The sequence below is a fragment of the Octopus bimaculoides genome, chromosome 10 (genome assembly GCF_046866305.1).
Source record: "Octopus bimaculoides isolate indiv1 chromosome 10, ASM4686630v1, whole genome shotgun sequence".
In the NCBI taxonomy this organism is placed as follows: Eukaryota; Metazoa; Mollusca; class Cephalopoda; order Octopoda; family Octopodidae; genus Octopus; species Octopus bimaculoides.
Genome location: NC_142937.1, coordinates 32,899,023 through 32,921,477, shown reverse-complemented (window position 1 = coordinate 32,921,477; position 22,455 = coordinate 32,899,023). Strand labels below are relative to the sequence as shown.

The following is a 22,455-nucleotide window of genomic DNA, read 5'->3' as shown; positions in this document are numbered from 1 at the left end:
CAGGTAAATATTGGAATGGCATGTGCAGTATTAAAAGCTGTGTATTAACATTCAGTTTATTTCTCCATCTTTTAGTGACTGCAGTATTTTATGAAAGCTTTACACACATACACACACACAGACACAAATATACATACACACAAGCAGAGAGAGAAAGAAAGTAGGAGTGGAGACATGTATAAAAGTTAAACTGAACACACAATCAAATTGAAATGTAATTCATATGAAATTTCACATGTTTTCTAATAGTGAGGATTTTAAATATTAAATTCCCTAAATAGATAGAATACCAATATCGAATATCAGATGGAACAAACTTTAATACATAAATTCTTGTGTGTATATGAGTGCACTTGCACTCATATCATACAGCATCATCATCATTATTTAACGCCTATTTTCCATGCTGGCATGTGTTCGAAGGTTTGATAGGATCTGGCAAGCCACAAGGCTGCATTGAGCTCCAACATCAGCTTTGGCCTGATTTCTATGGCTAGATGCCTTTCCTAATACCAACCATTTTACAGGGAGTAGTGGGTGCTTCTTTTGTGCCACTGGTACTTGTAGTGTTGCCATGTAAAGTTGCAAGACAGAAAAGGGAAAGGCTCCTACTACTAAGAGGGAAAAATTTAAGAGAGGAAGGTGGAGGTGAGTGGCTTTATGCCAGGTGTTGAAAGGTTAATGTATAATAAGGGAACAAGCACAGCTACACACACACACACACACACACACACACACACACACACACATATATATATATATATTATTACTGTTGATAAGGCAGTGAGGTGGTGAATGGTTAGCATGCCAGGCAAAATGCTTAGTGGTATTTCATCTGCTGCTACATTCTGAGTTCAAATTCTGCCGAGGTCAACTTTGCCTTTCATTCTTTCGGAGTCGATAAATTAAGTACCAGTGGATCACTGGGGTTGATGTAATTGACTAGTCCCCTTCCTACAAATTTGAGGCCTAGTGCCTCCAGTAGAAAGGATTATTAGTATTGTTGTTGTTGTTAGTAAATAAGTTATATGGTATACTCTTGGTAGTTTGCTGGTAAAGCATGTTCACGGTCTCAGTGTTCAGTGGGTTTTTGATTAATGAGAAAGATACAATATGGAAGATACAAGATCGTTATTGATCACTACAATGGTTTGACTTATCTAGCATCAATCTCTCACAGGTGGTATTCTGAACATCTGGTTTAGGCGCATCCATCAGCGTAGATGTGTCTCCTCAGGTGATTTCAATGGATATCGTTTTAAAATAAACTTTGTTTTGTAAGATTTCTTCTTGATCTTCGTATATAGAAGTGGAAAGTTATGGATTAAATACACAATATTGTGTATTTAGTTCCTTTTATATCTGATATTTGTTACGGATTTTCTATAAGAATGAAGCTGTATACCTTAATTCTGTATATAAAGACCAAGAAGAAATCTTGCAAAATGAAGTTTATTTTAAAAAGATAACTATTGAAATCACCTAGAGATGCACCTAAACCAAATGTTCAGAATCCCACCCATATATGATCAATGAAAGAGGGGTTGAAACAATTGTAGTGATCAATAAGGATTCTCATATCTTCCATATTCCGCCCCTCTCATTAATCAAATATATATATATATATATATATATATATATATATATACATACACACACACACACACACACACACACACACACACATTTATATATATATATATATCCATATATGTACGTGTGCACATTCATATAAAATAAAACAAAATATCTATATTCTCACACCCAGTAACAGTTCATTTCTTAAACACACAGTCCCTCTACACAGCACCTTGGGCAACCTCTTCTCCAACAGCCCAGACTAACGTCTTTGTAAGTAGATGTGGAAAACAGAAACTGAAAGAAGCTGTAGTGGGGAGGGACATTTGTATGTGATGCACGCATGCATTCGTATGCATACCTGTGAGTTTGTTTACATTTGTTCTTCTCTGAAAGTTACTGAGTTACAAATAAAGACATTGTTGTCATTTCCTTTGTTAAGAAATCATCTGCTGGCTTTGCAGCATCAAAGGCATGTGGTAGATATAAGATCTCTTACTTGAGAAACAGGTAAGGGTTACCATCACAAAAAGCAACCAGCTATTTGCTATTATAAGCATGAGAGTTACCAAATAATGGATTATTAGAACAATCAGTTTCAAAAAGAAGAAATAGCCACTGTTGCAAGATTAAAGAAGTCTCTTGATCTTATATTGTATCTTTTCGTTTGCAAACCACTTTATAGAGCGTACTGAGTGGAATCTATCATGGCACAAACACTAAAGAAGATACCTCATCTGGAATTTCTTCTCTAAACCAAATTCAGCTTTAAAAATCACCATACACTAACCGCTACTGTCTCTCACTTTGCCCTTAAAGGACATTCATCAGAGTGATCTCTAGATAGTGACTACTGAACCACAGAGTGTGGAACATTGCCAAAGGCTTGCTCCAGCTCAATAAAGTTTAGGTATAGGGGATCACTCTAGTTGAGTATTTCTTTTGTCTCACAAAAGATGGCCTTAATAGTAAACCTTCCTGGCACAATGTCAAACCGCAACTTGTCTAGGCGAATTCTTTTCTTAATATGTTGTGCTATATTGCCTTTAGTGACTTTCATAAGAAAGATCATTAATTTGAAACGTTTGTAGTTGCCATTCTCCCTAGAGCATTTTTTGTGAACTTGTAGTTGACAATGATATTGTTATACCAGTCATTGCTGAAACCTTGAATGCCAACAAAATGACCTCTTTGATTTCTTTCACTACAACTTAGCTAACATCACTGACTTGAACTATTGATACCCATTAATCCTCACACACACACACACACACACACACACAAACTTATTTTAGAAAACATGTCCCACTCAACACACTTCTCTCCAATTTTACTTTCAAGAAAGGTAAATTAATAAAAATGTCAATAAAAAAAACTGAACAGACATGCCACCATTATTCAAAATTTGCCTTGAATGTCTCACAGCTTTATTGTAGCAACTCAACTGAGAAGATAATCAAACAATAGACTCAGCAACATGTAATGTTAGCTGTTCAGCATGAATCAACAAGCAGGCAGCCAGTTGATCAACACCAGACATCCATGGAGGATAATTCATTCCTGTCCAGTGGTTTTCATGCAGACATTCATATACAAATGTTCCTGAGAATACTGCAGACATCATCAACACTTACCCAGTCTTTTCTAATTAACTTAAGAAAAGACACTAATAACTTTCCTTGTTTTTCCTCTCCGTCTGAAGTACTCAATCATATATTAATGTCGCATACATACATACACGCACAAATACATAAAGGAAACCTCTCTTTCTTTCTCTCTCCACCAACACCCTCAACTGGTTGGGTCACTTAATTGTAATTCTGTAATATTCAAGTGAAGAAATTTGTAATTTTCACTAAATATTAATGATCTTTATTTTTTTATCACTGTCAGAACAATGACAATGGCAATGATACCAACAACAACATCAATGATAACAACATCAACAACAGCTAAAAAAAAAAAAGGATACAACAATCAGAAAATAAATTAGAGAAAAAAAAAACAGGATCCTGAAAAACAAAAATGGGGGTAGCAAATAGTAGTAATAATAATAGTAATAATAATAATAACAATAATAATAATGGCAAGAGACCAAGAATGCAACATTAAGAAGCAAGTAAAACACTGGTTAAAAAAAAAGAGAAAAGAAGACATTTCACATGAAAGATTTGAAAATTTAATGAGTAACAACATAACTTTCACAGGGAAAACAACAAGGGAACCAAAACTTAGTATTTTTCTTTTGTGTCTTATTAAATTATATTTCCCTTTACAACACACAAAAATAAAGAATACATTAAAGAAATATAAAAACACAAACAACTCACAAATCAAAAGACTTTATATTTGATAAAAAAAAAGTCCCAATGCAAAACGAAACAAAAAAGAAAATCCCCCTTGAAAACAAAAGAAGAAAAAACAAAAATTCATTTCATTATACAGAGATAACTGAGACACACTTGGTTGAGAAGACAATAGCAAGACAAACCATTGTTGATAAGGGACAGAGAAAACAATATTAAGACAAAGTTCAGAATGCTATTGGAGGGATTCATTGTAGAGTATATTGGTTCAATTCCATTACTGTCCGTGTACACTATAACAAAAGGAGTACCCCCTTTTGTTGAGTCTATTTACACATTAAGTTATTGAGAAAAGCATTAAACACTTGATGATATGAGTATATCTAAAATAAGTACTAGTCCTCATATAGTATATCAGTCCCCTACAAAGTAGCCATACAGCTTGTCAGTTGCCTAAATACTAGACCTCATACAGTATGAGGTGCATTCAAAAAGTATCTGACCTTTGGGCATAGGGAAAAACAACTTTGTACATTTCAAGAATTTTATTTAATCACCTTCAAAATACTCTCCTAGAGAGTTCATACACTTCTTGTAGTTCTGCCATGGCTGGTAATACCTCTGGGAGGCCTTCTCTGGAATGCTATAGAGCTCCACCATCACTTTTCTCATAACTTCCTCTCACGACTCAAATCACTTCCCTTTCATCATGGTTTACAGTTTGAGGAAGAGCCAGAAGTCACATGGTGCCAAGTCGGGAGAGTAGGAAGCCTATCCAACAAGTGATGTGCTGTTCTTGACGGAGAAAGTTGGATTATGAGGTGCTTTCAAAAAGTATATGAATTCATTTTTTTGCTGACACTCAAACAGCCTAACATTACTCAAACAGTAATGGCACTCAAACAGCCTATCAGTCCCCTTAAAGAAGTGATGGTATGATCAAAATCAATGTCAAAATTAGGTGCCCTCCAAGATTATTCAGGATTGTTCAATCACACCACACAAACATGAAAGGTGTCATTCAGTTTTATGGCACATCCTTGAAGGCTTCAGCATCTGTAAAGTGAAACATGGCCATATGCTTGTCCCCATTCTGTTGATGGTACTTTCTTCCATACAAGATGGGAAACTACTCTATCTGTCCTAATCGAGGGCAAAAATCAAAGTAAGTGAAGTAATCCTCAGAGTTATACAAGATACAGATGACATGCTACTTACAACACATTCAAAGAAAAACTACAACACCTTATCAACTCACAAGAGCTTGTCATGATTTTGGCTTGGCCATCAGTATGAAGATGATGAAAGTATTGGACCAACATAGTGAACACTCCCCTATCAATATCATCAAAAACCACAAGCTGGAGGTAGCCCATGAGTTCACATACCCAGGCTCTAGCATGATAGACAACCTCTCTCTAGAGTCTGATATCAACAGACATATTGGAAAAGTGGCCTCAATATTAGTCAGGTAGACTAAAAGAGTCTGGAAGAACCGAAGCTTCACTCTACAGGGCTTGTGTTCTCAGCACACTGCTTTACAACAGTAATATCCAAGTATCTATTCCAGACAAAAACATCATCTCAACATCTTCCTTCTCCACAACCTGAGATGGCTGCTGGACAAGAACTAGATTGACCAAGTCACCAAAAATTTTTCTTTGAAAGCAGATATTAAATATGCACTACACCCAACATGTACATAAATATATAAACATGTATGCAGATATGCATGCACATGTATGTGTGTGTATGTGTGTGTGAATATATATATATACACACATACACACACACATGTATATACATGTCTGTTAGTGCATATAAACACATATTTGTCCAATATATGTACATGAAAACATAATGTACACATAATATGCTTATATTGAGCTGTCAATAGCAATTTAGCCTACTTAACTTTTGCCATAATTCCAACAGCAGACTTCCATTTTAACAACTCACAGACTTGGAAATAATATTGATTTACAGAATGACAACAAAGAAAGCTGACCAACGTCCATCAACTTGAACTTCCAAATCAGTGTTGGTGCTTTCATAGTTATTGACCAACACAAATGGGAAAGATAGAAAAACAGAAAGCAGTGCTAAATACAGAAGTATGTCATGGACCTAATAGATGAACTAGTATATGCAATTCCAGTTTACACCATCTCATTGCTCTATTTAATTAAAACTGGTTAAAAAAGTCTGTTCGGTTTTTTTTTTTTCTTTTTCCGTTTTTAATGGGAAAATAAAAGCAAGAAAAAAAAAAAGTAATAAATCTCACCTATTGCTTTCAAGAAGCGAATCAAATCTCTGGCAACATCCCACTGGCTCTTGTCCAGGGCGGCATCCAGAAGGAGAGTGGCATGCTGTCAGAAGGAAAAAATAATGGTATAAAAGGTTGGTGATGGCAGTAGCGATGGCACTGATGATAGAGGTGTTGTTGACAATGATGCTGATGACGGCAATAATAATGAAGATGATGATGATAGTAGTGGTGGTGGTGGTGGTGGTGGTGGCGGTGGTGGTGGTGGTAGTGGTTGTGGTAGTGGTGGTGGTGGTGGTGGTGATGATGATAGTGCTGCTGCTGATGATGGTGGTGGTGATAGTGATGATGGTAATTATGATGAAGGTAGTGATAATGCTGATGATAATGTTGATGAAGGTGGTTGTGGTAACGATGACAAGGATGATGGTGGAGATGATGTTGATGACAATAATAATTAAACATAGAACTTGACAGTAATACACCTTCACACTACGAAATCAGCCCCACTCACATTCTCCTACAAAGCTACTGTTACTCCAGAAGAATAAACCAAGAAACGTACTGGAGGAAAGCAGAAAAAGGGGAGAGAGAGAGTGGAAGGAAGAGAGAAGGGTAGTGGAAGGGAGAGAGAGAGAGATAGTGGAAAGGAGAGAGAGAGAGAGTAGATGGGAAGGGGAGGGAGATAGTGGAAGGGGAGAGAGGGAGAAAGAAAGAGGTAAGGATGGATTTAAGCCAACAGCAAGAAATAGAAATGAAAGACACACAGCAGACATCATGTGCACACACACACACACACACACACACACACATATATATATATGGGTCACTTCTATTGTCATCCAACACCTCACTAACTGCCCTTAAACTTCTAGGGTGCTTTCACTGCTCTTATTGTATTCACCCATACTTCCCCCTCCCCCCCCCCCGACCAATATTTGTAATCATCATCTCAACACAACCTCCCCAACTAGGATACTTTGTCTGTAGTCAGACTCACTCTCTTCTACCCCCACCCCTATCACTACCTCTACAGTACCCTTCAACCTGTTTTCTTCACTGCTCTCACAGCACTCTCCCCCCCACCACACACTGCTTCCCTATCCCCTTCCCCATTTCACTCTCTTATTACCCTTATTTCTCCCTTCTTGCCTCCTCCATAACACTCTCTCATCTCTCTACCCATGATCTCCTCATTTCTCTTTCCTTCAATGTTCTTTACCACCCTCATCTACTTCCCCTTCTTGATCCCCTTTCCCTCACATCTCTCAACTCCCTAGAGCCACCCTACACAACCCACAATCATTTTGCAATTGTATCCCTCCCCATCTCATTAACTTTTGACACTAATCCCTTATTTAACCCTTCCATAATCCCTCCACTAATAGTGCCTGCTTTATTACTCATTCAACCTTAAACCTGTTCCTCTCATCATCAAACTCCCTTATTAACCCATTAAAAATCACCACACTCTCTTCTGTTATAGAGGCCAGTTTAAGCCCTTAGTTTTGTACAAGTTACAAGGTGACCCCACTAGTGCTAGTGCCACAAAAGAAAAAAGAAAAAAAAACACCCAGCAGACTCTGTAAAGTGGTTGGTGTTAAGAAGGGTATTCATCTGCAGAAACCATGCCAAAATTGACATTGGAGTATGGCATAATCCTCCAATTTATTTTATTCTGTTGAACCATCCAACCCATGAAAGTGCAGTTAGATGATGATGATGATGATGATGATGATATAAACACACACACACACACACACACACACACAAGGAGAAAGACAGAGAGACAGGTAGACATAAAGGGATAAAGTAGTGAAAAGGAGAGAGCAGGAGACAAAAAAAAAGCCTTTGATATGCACCAACTGGCAACTGAAGCAATATTCCAAACTAGATGCACTGGCTGCAACATGATGACATTTAAGTTAGTTCACATTGCCAATTATTCAAGCCTCATGAATCAAGGTCGGGTGGTCTTGGAATGAAATGACAATGCCATACATCTTAGTCTTTGAATCACTAATACAGAGGGACTTATCAATAAGATTGATTGTAAACAGGTTTCACCTCATAATTGATCATAGTGGAAGACGTTAGGGAAATTTCATGAAGTCAGAAGTGAAAACACTTTTCTTGTTCAAGAGCAATAAGGGTGGAAGTGTTAGAATGTGGTGGTAGTGATAGACATGCTGGGGTATTAGATGAAATGTGGTGGTGGTGGTGGTGGTGGTGGTTGAGATGCGAGAAATGTAAAAGAGAGATGGGGAGGAAAATGTGAAAAATAAGGAAATAATCATGACTAGAAAATGAGAAAGGAAAGATGGGGAGGAACAGAGATAGGAGGAAGGGATGAGAGAATCAACAGAGTGATAAAGATGTGATTTTAGCGTAACAGAAGACAAAGAAGTGACAAGAGGGAGAGAGGTATGTGAGGGAGAAGAGGAAAGATACGAGGATTGAAAATAAGGGAGACAAAATATGGATACCCTCACTGGACATAACTTTCAGTCATTGCCCTTACAAAATTACTTATTTGTGGAGGCGTGTGGCCTAGTGGTTAGGGTGTCAGCACCATGATCATAAGATTGTGGTTTCGATACCTGGGCCGGGTGGCGCATTGTGTTCTTGAGCAAAACACTTCATTTCACGTTGTTCCAGTCCACTCAGCTGGCAAAAATGAGTAATGCTGCGATGGACTGGCGTCCCGTCCAGCTGGGGAACACATACGCCATTGAAACCGGGAAACCGGGCCCATGAGCCTGGCTATGCTTTAAAAGGGTGCATTTATTTATTTTAAATTACTTATTAAATATATATTTATTTGTGCAAAGAAATAGAACTGTTCAGAGATTAAATACTTCAGTGATGATAGCCACAAAAACAATAGACAAGTTAGTATTAACAGAGACAAATACATGCAGGTATGTACAAACACATGGAATATCAATGTACATATTGGCCCTATCTTGGTTACCCAGCAGGATTCACTTTTCTCAAGAATCACCAAAATAATGAACTGCACCAATTTCGCTCAATCCTAAATTTCCTGTAAACATCAGATTCAGTATGATACTGAATAGTTGTAAACATCTGTATTAAACGTAATAATAGAAGAGAAAATATTCATACAACCTTCCCAACACATTCATTTCTTCTCTTTTTTGTTTCTTCATTTTCATTTCAGACAACTTACACAGAACATATATTCTTATTGTGCGTATGTATTTGTCAAGTAATGATCCAAAGAAGAAGCACTCAACAGAGTACTGTTTAGGCTAGTCTAGTGATCTGGACACATTTTCACTAATCTAAAGAAGCAGAAGATTGCCATGGAAACGTCAGAATAACATACCTGTGAACAAGCCTACTACACACACACACACATATATATATATATATATATATATATATATATATATATATATATATATATATATATATATATATATATATATATATATATATACACTATATGATATGTTATATATAATTTTTCTTATAGTCAATTTTACAGCAGATGACTGAGGCTGTTTTTATGCTGTATGAGATCTAATTCCAAGCATGCAGTTTTGAATGCACATTGAACCTGAAAGACATCAAACTTTGATGATCTAACATATTTCTCTATTATTCCCCAAATGGTTTTAAGATAACATTAAATATGTATTTTATTGTATCTGGGGGAGAGTCTACCTACTTTGGATGTCACCAATCAAAAGGTTACGAGTAACATATAGACAAACCTAGAAACCTAGCTACACCAGCAGTCAATATTTTTTCTAAATAAATCTATAATGCAATAATTCTAAATAAATCTATAATGCTCTATAATGCAATAAGTTACAGAGCCAGAGGAGAGTGGTAGATAGATGTGGTCACTTTGTTTTGCAGTATACTTTCTCAGTATATTCCAAACTCCAGTGATGTGATAACAGCTAAGGAAGCCGGTTCACATTTACAAACAATATTCTTTCTCGGAGGCATCCACCAACCAGAAAACTTTATTAGATGGAATTCACATATTTAAAGACTTTCAAATACAGGTTTGAGAATAGCAAAACTAAAGAGCTGCTGAGATTTTACACATCATTCTTGCACTGACCATGTGAAGTGTGAGTGGGATGGGAAAGAGAAAAATTATACCTAGCAGCAGAATGCATGTGTGTATGGTTGTATGTGTACGTAAGAGATAGTTTACAGGTGACTACGCTGTTGTTGTTGTTGGCACTCCGTCGCTTACGACGTCGAGGGTTCCAGTTGATCCGATCAACGGAACAGCCTGCTCGTGAAATTAATGTGCAAGTGGCTGAGCACTCCACAGACACATATACCCTTAACGTAGTTCTCAGGGATATTCAGCATGACACAGTGTGACAAAACTGACCCTTTGAATTACAGGCACAACAGAAACAGGAAGTAAGAGAAAGTTGTGGTGGAAGAGTACAGCAGGGTTCGCCACCATCCCCTGCCGGAGCCTCATGGAGCTTTTAGGTGTTTTCGCTCAATAAACACTCACAACACCCGGTCTGAGAATCAAAACCGCGATCCTATGACCGCGAGTCCGCTGCCCTAACCACTGGGCCATTGCACCTCCACACAGGTGAATACACACACACACAAAAGACAATGAGGGAAAGGGTAATGTGCATGTGTGCATATGAGAGAGAGAGAGAGAGGCAAACAGACAGACAGAGAAATACAAATGCACATACAGAAGATATTGAATCATACAAATGCTGGCAATTTGGTCAGCATCAATCTAGTACATGGCAACCATCCTGAATATTTCACTTCAGTCTTTGTAGAAGGTATGGATTATTTATAATTAGACAAGCACTTGATCAGTTTAGAAAGTGGAATAATTAATTAAAGTCCATGTGTTACTCATACTTATAGAGCTTAGCTCTAATAATAAATGGTCAATTATAATAGTGTGATGTTATCTGATCACATATCAACAAAAGTTACTGACAACATATCAGACACCTTGTTACTGTTTCACAAATAAATCTAAAGCAGATAGTCTACTATTATGAAATGAAAAAAAAAATGGAAAAAAATACTTTGGAAGCATCAATTTTCTTAATTGTCAATGTAATCAAACAACAAACAAATGTTGTTGTGAAATGAAAATTATGAAGTTTAGATATGTTGGAAATGTTTTCTGAAGAATGAAACTTGAAAAATGCAGTTCTCTATCATGTTAAATCTTCAAAGCCAAAGTTAAATGAAAGAGACTTAAAAGGAGAAAAATTTTTTTTTTTACAAAACAGAATTATGGATGTCTCGCAGCAAAAATAAGACTCTTTGACATTTCTGCTAGGAGACAGGTGCCTTTATGTGATTTTTGAAGTACGGTAATCAAGTATTGGAGAAGAGAAAATGAAGCATCTGAGATGTGATTCCAATAAAAAAATCAAACAAACTAAAATGTGGAGAGTTATTCAATCACCATGTCCTTGTGACAGAAAAAAAAAAAATCCACACATGTTTTTCTTTGGTTCGAGTAAATTCTTTTGATTCTAGGAATGTTTCAATTCATTGAAACCTGATATTCGATTCCTTGTAGCAATTTTCTTTTAAATTTTCATTTTCGAACCAAATTTTTATTGCTACTAATGGGTTGAATGGGTCTTCAAATTCAGAATATCCTGATTTATTGTAGTAGGTGTTTGACAACCTAGACATAGTCAAGTACAACAATGTCTGATTTGTCATTACACATCATGATGAAACCACATCAGATTTACAAAGGACATATGGAATATGTACAGGAACAGTTTAGATGTTTTGTGTGATATGGAGTAGATAGAGAGCATCACAATGACAGCCATTTTAATATTAACCACTCAATAGACTGAACATTCTGTCTTCAAACTTCTTTGTACAGCAGATGTATACAATATATTTTATTATGGCTCCAACTAGAAGAGGAGCAGCACTCGTGACCTTTGAATAACCTCTGAGACTGGAAAGGTCAATCATCATCATCATCATCATCATCGTTTAACGTCCGCTTTCCATGCTAGCATGGGTTGGACGATTTGACTGAGGACTGGTGAAACCGGATGGCAACACCAGGCTCCAGTCTAATTTGGCAGAGTTTCTACAGCTGGATGCCCTTCCTAACGCCAACCACTCAGAGAGTGTAGTGGGTGCTTTTACGTGTCACCCGCACGAAAACGGCCACGCTCAAAATGGTGTCTTTTATGTGCCACCCGCACAAGCCAGTCCAGGGGCACTGGCAACGATCGCGCTCGAAAATCCTACGGGAGCCAGTCAGGCGGTACTGGCAACGGCCACGCTCAAAATGGTGCATCTCATGTGCCACCTGCACAAGAACCAGTCCAGGGGCACTGGCAACGATCTTACTTGGCTTGCCGGGTCTTCTCACGCACAGCACATTTCCAAAGGTCTCGGTCAGTAGTCATCGCCTCGGTGAGGCCCAATGTACGAAGGTCTTGCCTCACCACCTCAGCCCAGGTCTTCCTGGGCCTACCTCTTCCACGGGTTCCCTCAACTGTTAGGGTGTGGCACTTTTTCACGCAGCTATAGTCAATATAGTTGGTATTCAGATGGAACATCTATAAACTGATACCAAGAAGAAAACTAAAGTAGGATAGAATTCCAGAGGCTTGATATTCAGGGGAGAGGGTGTTAAATGAAACAGTTAGTGTGGTGACTGATAGGTGAGATACAGTAGGAGTGACCCCCCCACAAGAAAAATAAATTGGGAGGAGGTGATATGCAACTGATTCAGAGAAGCAGATGCTGCTGCAGCAGTGGTAGAATAGGTAAGTAGAGAGGACACAACACATTTAGATCAGAAACTGTAATGTGTTGATGAATGGGACTTTGTCAATCAGTCAGACAACCTATTAACACCTTAGCATTTAAACCAGACACATCCAGCCCAAATATTCTACCTGCTTTATGTTAAATTGGTCAGATCTGACCTCTCACATCTACCCTACAATGTCATTCAAAGAGTATACAATCACATCACCAAAATCTCAATGCTATGAGACAATGCATGATTAATCCAAGACATTTTGAATGAATAAGCATTACATTTGACAGAGTGAAGGTGCATGGGAGGAAGAAGAAGAAGAAGAAGAAGAAGAAGAAGAAGAAGAAGAAGAAGAAGAAGAAGAAGAAGAAGAAGAAGAAGAAGAAGAAGAAGAAGAAGAAGAAGAAGAAGAAGAAGAAGAAGAAGAAGAAGAAGAAGAAGAAGTAGTATTTACTGATGACACACTGGTTTCACATTTTATGCAGAAATTCAAGCAACATCAAAGTCTTTATGTCAGGATAAATCAATCTATGAAGAAGTGATAGAAAGGGAGATGGAGTGATTGAATGGGTAATGGTGTGAACTAAGAGAAATCCATTTCTTCAACTTATTTTCTGAAGAAATTCTGCTTCTGTGTATTTTTAGAGAAAGTTTTAATGCAAACGGTCTTAGTATATCATGAATTTTGGTAGTATGTTAATGCATCTCAGTTGTTCTTCCTAACACAAATAACACTACAGTGCTGGAGATTTTTTTTTTTTTTTTTTTTTTTGTGGAGTATGTTTGTTGACGATCATTAATTATCTGCTCGCAAAGACATCGAAGCTTTCATGCCTTTCTGTGATTTGTGTCACAGAACGGTTATACTGATAACATCAACAGCAGATGTGAAGTAAAGAAAAATAGAGAAGTTTCAGGAAAACACAGCTGACAATGGAATGTAAGAATGGCAAAGTAACAATGGAATGTCAAGTGACTCCAAAAGTATCCTATCTTTGTCATTTATTGATACATTTTCACATATTCTGTACCCCACATCATTATTGACTCACTATAGCAGCAATAATGGCTAACAAACAGATAGAAAAATTAGATATTTTTTTTATTTCTTACAGTGTTTGATGCTGTAATTTTTTTTTAGGTTCAACTATGCTGGGGTTAAATCTCCCTCTAAGGGTTGATAAAATATTTAACAACCAAGCAATTATCTCAACTATAACACTTCGCATAGAAAAAAAAAAAAAAAAAAAGAGGGGTTCTTAGCTGAGACAAAGAGAAATCAATATAAAACTGCAAGTGTATTATTATTTTCATATATTTGTGTCTTACAAATAATTTAATGCTCACAAAAAAGGAAAAGATAAAAAATAATGGAAGAAAAGCTAAATAAGGGGAAACTAATGTTATTTTGATGTGTCAGACAAGTGTGATGTGGAAGAGATTTATGCAAACTATTTACTCTTTCGGCTACAGACCTAACGACATCAGAGTAATATCTTATGCAGCAGTGTTCTAATACCCCAACACAGCTAAAAGAAAAGCCATCCAGCCAGAAAGCTACAGAGAATAAACGAATTGAAAATGCTTTAACTTCAGTGAGTGCAGATAGAATCACCTGACTTTTCTCCCCATCATTTCCAGGCAATTTGACGTCTTAATAATTTGGCTATAAATCACATTTTCCACTATTTTTAAGCAGACAATAATTTATCAGAAAATAAAAGAATAAATCCTAACACAAAAATAAAACTAAAAAGCAATAAATAATTTTTTTTTTGTTTTCTGTTTTATTGTTATTTATTTAGTTAATTTATTATTTTTCTTTTTTTTTTTTTGTCATTTCAGGGATTTGAAGGACACAAAAATAAAACAAAACAAAAACGAATGTACAAAAAGATTGTAAATAACTTCAACAGCTTTTCTTTAAATTCAATTTACTTTGGTTTCAACTTGCACCATTGCTAGAATTTTCCTATACTTTGCTATTATTTTCCTTCTTTTTTTTACTGATGGTTTTAAACCAGACATACTATTTCACAGTGTGCACAGCAAACTTATAAGGCAGCTTAAGCATATTTGAGACATTAAAACACAGTGGTTTTTATTTGAAGAATAGTCTACTACACCAATTATAAACATATGAGTCAATGATATATATATTATATATATATATAGACACACACACACACACACACACACACACACACACATATATATATATATATATATATAAATAAATGCACATCAATATACATATATCAGTCAGTTATTACATACTCTAAATATGTTCATAGTCATACATACTATTTATACTCCCTCTAAATATCAACAGTCACATATACTATACATGTCTTTTTTCCTTTTATATCTAAAGCCTGCCAACTGTGACTGGGTCCTCTAATCTACCACATTCCTGCCAATAATGCCAGCTGATCAAGAATTTCTTTGCTTATTATTGAAAAAGTTTTTGTTGTTGATGTAGGAATGCGATGAAAGACCTTGAAAGTGAGAGTACCTTGGGCATTACTGTGTTGCAAAACAACAATCTCTCTCAGCTTTTCCACAGATATCTCTATCTGATAGTTACACAAAATAGCAGCAATAACAACAGAAAAGAAAAGGAAAGACAAGAGGCAGACAGAAGCATTTTCTGTTTGAACCAGTTGTTTATATTTCTCATAATCAGCATTATTTAATGTTTGACCTTGTTATCAACATAGCTTGGAAATTTTTCAGGCATACAGCATTTGTCTATATGTCTCAAACTTCTGTCATCTCATTCTACTGCCTTACATCCCAGCTAACCCCCTCATGCATAAGTACTCTGACATTACAACAATGACTACATCAGTTCCAAATAAACAGACTCATGGTAGCCCCTATTAAACCCATCTAGATAACTTCTACATATTGAGGCAGTATCAAAAAGTTCCCGGACTAGTTATGTTTAGAAAATTACTATTTTTAAATCTCACAACGAGATATATTCAGCAACAGTTCTTTGGAGTAAAGATTTTTGCCAACATAACATGGCAGTCCTGGTTTAGGATGGATGTTGCTGTAATTTAACCCCAGGAGACATCATCTTCAGCTGGCTATACGATACAATTTGTGTCCTTATATTTTCGAACAAGGGAATCTAGCACCCCCACTCAGCTCAAAACAACATCTGTGTATCATGATTTCCGGGTTATTTTCCCTCATCAGCACAGAATTTGGTAGTGCCACCTCTAGCCGAATAATTATTCTGTGCTGATGAAGGGAAATAACCCGGAAATTTCGATACACAGATCATGTCATATAGTCAGCTGGGGCTAAATTACAGCAACATTCATCCTAAACCAGGACTGCCATGTTATGTTGGCAAAAATCTTTACTCCTAGTTATGTTTAATAAAAAATAACTTATTTGCCTAAGTTTTAACATCATCTCCTTTGAAATAGTCACCTTGCATGGCAGTACACCAGTCCTCGCATTCCTGCCACTTTTGGAATCCGTCCTGAAAGTCATTTTCTGTAGGCAAGTCGAGGACCTTCTGCAATTCACTCTGGATCCTGACAATGGTGCTAAAATGGTGAACTTTAAGCTGCCTTTTCATCTTGGGGGAAGAGATGGAAGTCCACAGGTGTTAAATCTGGTGAATAGGGCAGGTGCAGAAGCAATACCATGTTGTTTTTGGTGAGAAACTCATGAGTGAGGAGAGCTCATTGACAGGGTGCATTGTTGTCATGAAGAATTCAATTCTTTGCGCTCTACCGATCCAGTTCCTTTCACCGAATGTCCTCCCTCAAACACTTCCAAATATCACAGCAGAACTCTCAATTGATGGTCTGACCCTGGGAGATGAATTCTTATGCACAATACCATGGATGTTGAAAAAAATGAAGAGCATGCTCTCAAATGACCTGCAGCTCTGTCATGCCTTCTTCGGTCATGGAGATGAAAGGCTCTTCTATTGGAATGACTGCTTCGTCTCAGGGCTGTACCTGTAGACCCAACTCTCATCACCAGTGATGATCATGAAGGCTCAATCATCAGTGGCACGCTGACAGAGATCTTGACAGACTTTGACATGATATTCTTTCTGCTCAGTGGTCAGCAGGTAGAGGACAAATTTGGCAGAGACATGCTGCATGTTCAATTCAGACATTAGGATTGCCTGCACAGACCCATATGACAGACCGACAACATCAGCAATGTTGTTGATTGTCCTTCTCCAATCCTGATGCGCAAGCTGATGAATTTTCTCCCCATTTCCGGAGGTGACACTCATGGCAGGTCTTCCAGATTGCTCATCGTCTTCCAGGGACAGTCTTCTATTTTTCAAGTGCCCATGCCACTCAAAACATAGCATACAACCCATTACCTCCTTGTCATAAGCTTGCCAAAGCGTGTTCAAAGTCTCTATAGTAGACTTCCCAAGTTTAACAGAAATTTCACGTTGGCTCTTTGTTCCAACTTCTTGTCCATGACAAAATGGCAGACTATAGCACACATGTGATCACAAAGACACCAATTTTACAACTTGCCAAATAAACACAGTGATGTCACTCAGCACACTGCCTCATGAAGGTCACTGCTAATTCTCACTGTGCACACAACTGTGTGCTGCCATCTGTTGGCATACTACAGAACTAGTCTGGGAACTTTTTGGCACCACCTCATAGTTATTCACTGATCCTGTAATAAATAACAGTCACATCTCCCTCAAACCACATTCTCCTATCTTAAGATGAGGAAATACAACATACTTGACTAAAAAACAATGATAAAGCTGGAATGCCTTTGATGATATTTATTCTGGATCAGACTCACTGGGAGTTAAATAGCATTTCCCAGCTTACCAGCAATATTAGCAATGTCTAATGTTCCAGAGTGGAGGTGCAATGGTCCAGTGGTTAGGGCAGCAGACTCGCAGTCATAGGATCGCGGTTTCGATTCCCAGACCGGGCGTTGTAAGTGTTTATTGAACGAAACACCTAAAACTCCACAAGGCTCCGGAAGGGCATGGTGGCGAAGCCTGCTGTACTCTTTCACCACAACTTTCTCTCACTTTTACTTCCTGTTTCTGTTGTGCCTGTATTTCAAAGGGTCAGCCTTGTCACACTGTGTCACGCTGAATATCCCCGAGAACTACATTAAGGGTACACATGTCTGTGGAGTGCTCAGCCACTTGCACGTTAATTTCACGAGCAGGCTGTTGTTGATCGGATCAACTGGAACCCTCGATGTCGTAAGCGACGGAGTGCCAACAGCAACAACAACAGCAACAACAACAACAACAACAATGTTCCAGAAGTTGTGATTGATGCATCTGTGAGAAATATAGCATTTTATTGCAATCTTGCAATTTTGAGCAGAAAATCTGAATTAATTGCTGCAGACAGTTCCATTGTTCATCATCATTGTCGTTGTTATTAATTAAAGCTTCAGTTTTCTACAGGCTAGTAGGTATCTTTACCCCGTTTATTGGATTCACAATACCCAGGAAAATTTCTTCAATTTTTTTATTTTTATTTAAAATATTTTGATATATTTAATTTTTATAATATGTTATTGATTTTAAGATGTCATTTTACTGGAGCTGCTTCTACATCACTGTCACTGCACTCTCAATTATATATAATGAATTGTAGTGTATTTCTTGTATTATATTGGAGGCCAATCATATATTGACATATTTTCAAATATTTTTTGTTGTCATATATCTCTACTTTGCTATCCTAATTTTTATTTTTCAAATAAGAAGAAGCATGAAACTCAGAGTAACAATTCAGAAAGCTGAAGCTTCTCTGTATCACCATTATCTAACATCCATTTTCCATGCTGGATACTTTGACAGCATCTGATGAACTCCAGAGCTACATTGTGTTCCATGTCAGCTTTGGTATGGTTTCCATGGCTGGATGTCCTTCCTAATGCCAACCACTCTACAGGGTGTATTGGGTGCTTTTTTTTTTTTTTTTGAGTGTAAGTAACTTGCAACACTAATATATATATATATATATATGTAGAGATTTTCAAGATATATATATATATATATATATATATATATATATGTAGAGATTTTCAAGATATATATATATATATATATATATATATATATATATATATATGTAGAGATTTTCAAGATATATATATATATATATATATATATATAGAGAGAGAGAGAGAGAGAGAGAGAGAGAGATGTTCAAGATATATATATATATATATATACACTCAAGAGGGACCCAAAGATGAATCAAATCCTCCAAACACACACCATCATCAAAAGTAAGAGACCCAAAATCAATGAAGAGGATTTTAACCCAGGCCAAATTACACTCAACAATAACCACAAAGCCAACAGTAAAAATGTGTGGGAGGCCCAACTGTGGGATCTGCATCAACATAATAGAAGGATCAGAATACCTTTTAGAAATCAAGAGTTAAAAAAAATTTGTGGTGAGAAATAAAATTAACAAACAAGAGTGAATGAGTATCATGAAAAACAAGTAAATAATAAGTACAAAAAGATATATATAAATAAATAAATAAGCTTACTATAAAGAAAAGAAAGTTGGAAGCAGGGAGGCAAGAGGAACAACTAGAGGAGGGGAAAAGAAGAAAGGAAAAGAAAAGGAAAAAAGATGGGAACTTAGTCAAAAGGTACATAGTTATAACTGACAACTAGAGTTACTCTTGTTGTTACTTGTATTATTTTTAAGAGTACACAAGTAGGTACTATATAAGATGAAAATTCAGTTTATCAGGTGAATTGAGCTACGAAGTTCTTACATTTTCACAATTTCCTGTAATTCAAACTGTCTCATGGTTCCAGCAGACAAAATGGAAAAGGTATTGCCTTTCTTAGCCTGATGGGCAGCAGAGCTTGGACTGGTAGCTAGCTGAACACACAAAGTTGTCACTGGAGAAGGTTTTACAGCAAGTGGCATCCCAGATGAGGGGCCTACAGCCACAGAACAGGAAAATTGTCATACCCTCAGGCCTTTTACCATCCTCTTAGACTATCCCTGTTGGCTCAAGCTGGAAAGGGAAGCCTGCAGAATCTAGGCTATGCTTTATGATTTCATTAAGGGCAACATGGCATGGAAAGTGGCGTGCATTATCATGGCATGACAGTGGGTGGAAGCTGAAAGAATTCACAGTGGATCTGCAGTGGCATTTGTGAGGCTCACTGTCTGGAGGCTGCCTCTGGAAAACACCAATGCACAGATAGTCATGAGTGATGGCACCACATTGAGCCAAGCTCTGCTGTGAGGCTCAGAGGCTGAAGGGAAACATGACAGATGGTGCTGATCAAGTCAGTGCACTATCAAATATGGATAGACACAATTCACAAGAGGGTGGGGGTGGAAACCCTTGTCTTAATTTTTTTATTTTAATCCCTTACAACATAGTTTGCAATCTCCCATGAACACATATCCATACATGGGGAAATTATTACCTTACACTGGAAACAAATAAGGGTCACTAACACGAAGAGTGTGTGGCCATAGAAAATCTACTTCATGCAGACATGGAAAGAAGACATTAAATCAATAATGAGGAAGTGAGTGGAAGGGTGGAGTGAGAGAGAGAGAGAGAGAAAGAAAGAGTGAGTGAGTGAGAGAGCAAGTAAGAAAGAAAGAGAGAATGTATAAAATATGTCTGACTACTGAGATGTCAGGATCTTTTACTTGAGAAGAAGGGGTTTTGTTTTCTGTCTGTATTTTGATTAACAGTGAGGAAATTAAGGAAATTAATGGTCATTAGTTTTTATTATATATAAGGTATTTATTTTACAGGCCCTGAAGGGTGGATAAAATAAGTAATTGGTTTTGTACACATGTAACTTCATTATCATTAGAGGCAGCAGCGGCACCACCACTGCCTTCACCCTCATCATCCTCATCATCATCATCATCATCCTCATCCTCATCATCGTCAGTGCCACCAGTATAATCATCAACACCAGTATTATTTTCATAAACACCCTTAACATCAATATCATTCTTATCATCATAATGATAATCAATTGATCATCATCATCATCATGATTATGCAAATTTTATCTTACCTAAAAAAAAAACTTTTTACAATGGTAATAGATTCAATTTTACAATTCTACAGCTTCCCCTACCATCACTTCCATTATCAAGCCAATTCTATAATTTTATAATTAATATGATTTTGTAAACAAAGTGAATAGACAAAAGAACTAAAAAGAGAATATATCAAAGAATTTTTAAAAAATGATAAAAATTGATTTTTCAAAACCACAATGAAACAATAAAACAAAAAAAAAAACAACTATGAAATGTAATATTTATAGATATAGATTTTGTATTTTTTAGACTATATTGGATTTGATTTTAAAATAAACCAAACTTTGAACACAGTTCTCTCGTAACAAGGAGAGAGAGGGGGGAGTGTGTGCATGTGCGTGTGTATGTGTGTGTGTGTGTGTGTGTGTGTGTGTGTGTGTGTGTGTGTGAGAGAGAGAGATATGATGATGATGATGTTCTATCAATAGACAGAAATGTTTGGCAAGAAATGAAAAATAAAAGAAAAATACTGATTCTCTGGAAAGAAGTGACCAAAGTTGATTGTTTGTTGGAACTGGTGAGGATTAACTTATAGAAATGTTATCTGTGTATGTTTGACATAAATGTAATTAAAAAAATAATAATTCACAATATTTACACACAGATATAAGCACTAACACACAGAGAAAGAAAGACATACAATGGAATCACATACAAGCAAGCATAAATATTATACACATACATACAAAGATATGTATCAGACACAAATATGCAAATGCACATAAAACTGTGTACATGTAAAAAGGTATACACAAAAGCATACCAATGCACAATTATGCACAGATTATGCATATATATATGCAAACAAGACCCAAAATATTTCTAACATATATACAGTCACATATACAGAGTAGAATTCCAAAGGATACACAATTACAATTTTACGTCCGTATACTCAACCTTCTAAACACACTAATATGTTCAGCTGTAAAAACAAACACATATACACACTAGATGCAGAAATACAAACAGAGGTACTAGATGCTCAGCTAGATATAAATACACACACTACATGCCTAACTACATATAAATACAAACATATATACACACACAATCACAGAAATGCATACATTAACAAAATCGTGTATAATCTTAACCCAGTAAAGGAACTTACACATACAATCCATCCATCCATTTTTTTATACACAGTCATCTACACACATCCAACTACATACATACATACATATCCAATTACACATACACAGCTATAGTAAAAGAACTTACAACATTGTTGTCTGACCTTTTTAATGTAGCAGCTAAATTCCATAAAATTCTTAAAATTGGAAGAACATGTTCCAAAGTCTGTTCTGTTATTATAAAGACAGAATGACCAGAACTAGAAATACCAGCAGATTGTTTCTTTAACTATTCCTGTAGCAATGATTTATCGAAGTAGAAATGAAGAAAGGGAGGGCAGAGATGCAC

General features: G+C 36.6%; 1 protein-coding gene across 2 annotated transcripts in view; it reads right to left on the bottom strand.

Moving 5' to 3' along the window:
- LOC106874539 (guanine nucleotide exchange factor subunit RIC1) overlaps window positions 1–22,455 on the bottom strand; it is a 247,478-nt gene that overhangs the window by 45,674 nt on the left and 179,349 nt on the right. For both annotated transcript variants that reach the window (XM_014922306.3, XM_014922307.3), the window contains exon 25: window positions 6,169–6,253. In XM_014922306.3, the coding sequence (XP_014777792.1) occupies window positions 6,169–6,253 (85 nt within the window). The remainder of the gene's footprint in view (window positions 1–6,168; window positions 6,254–22,455) is intronic.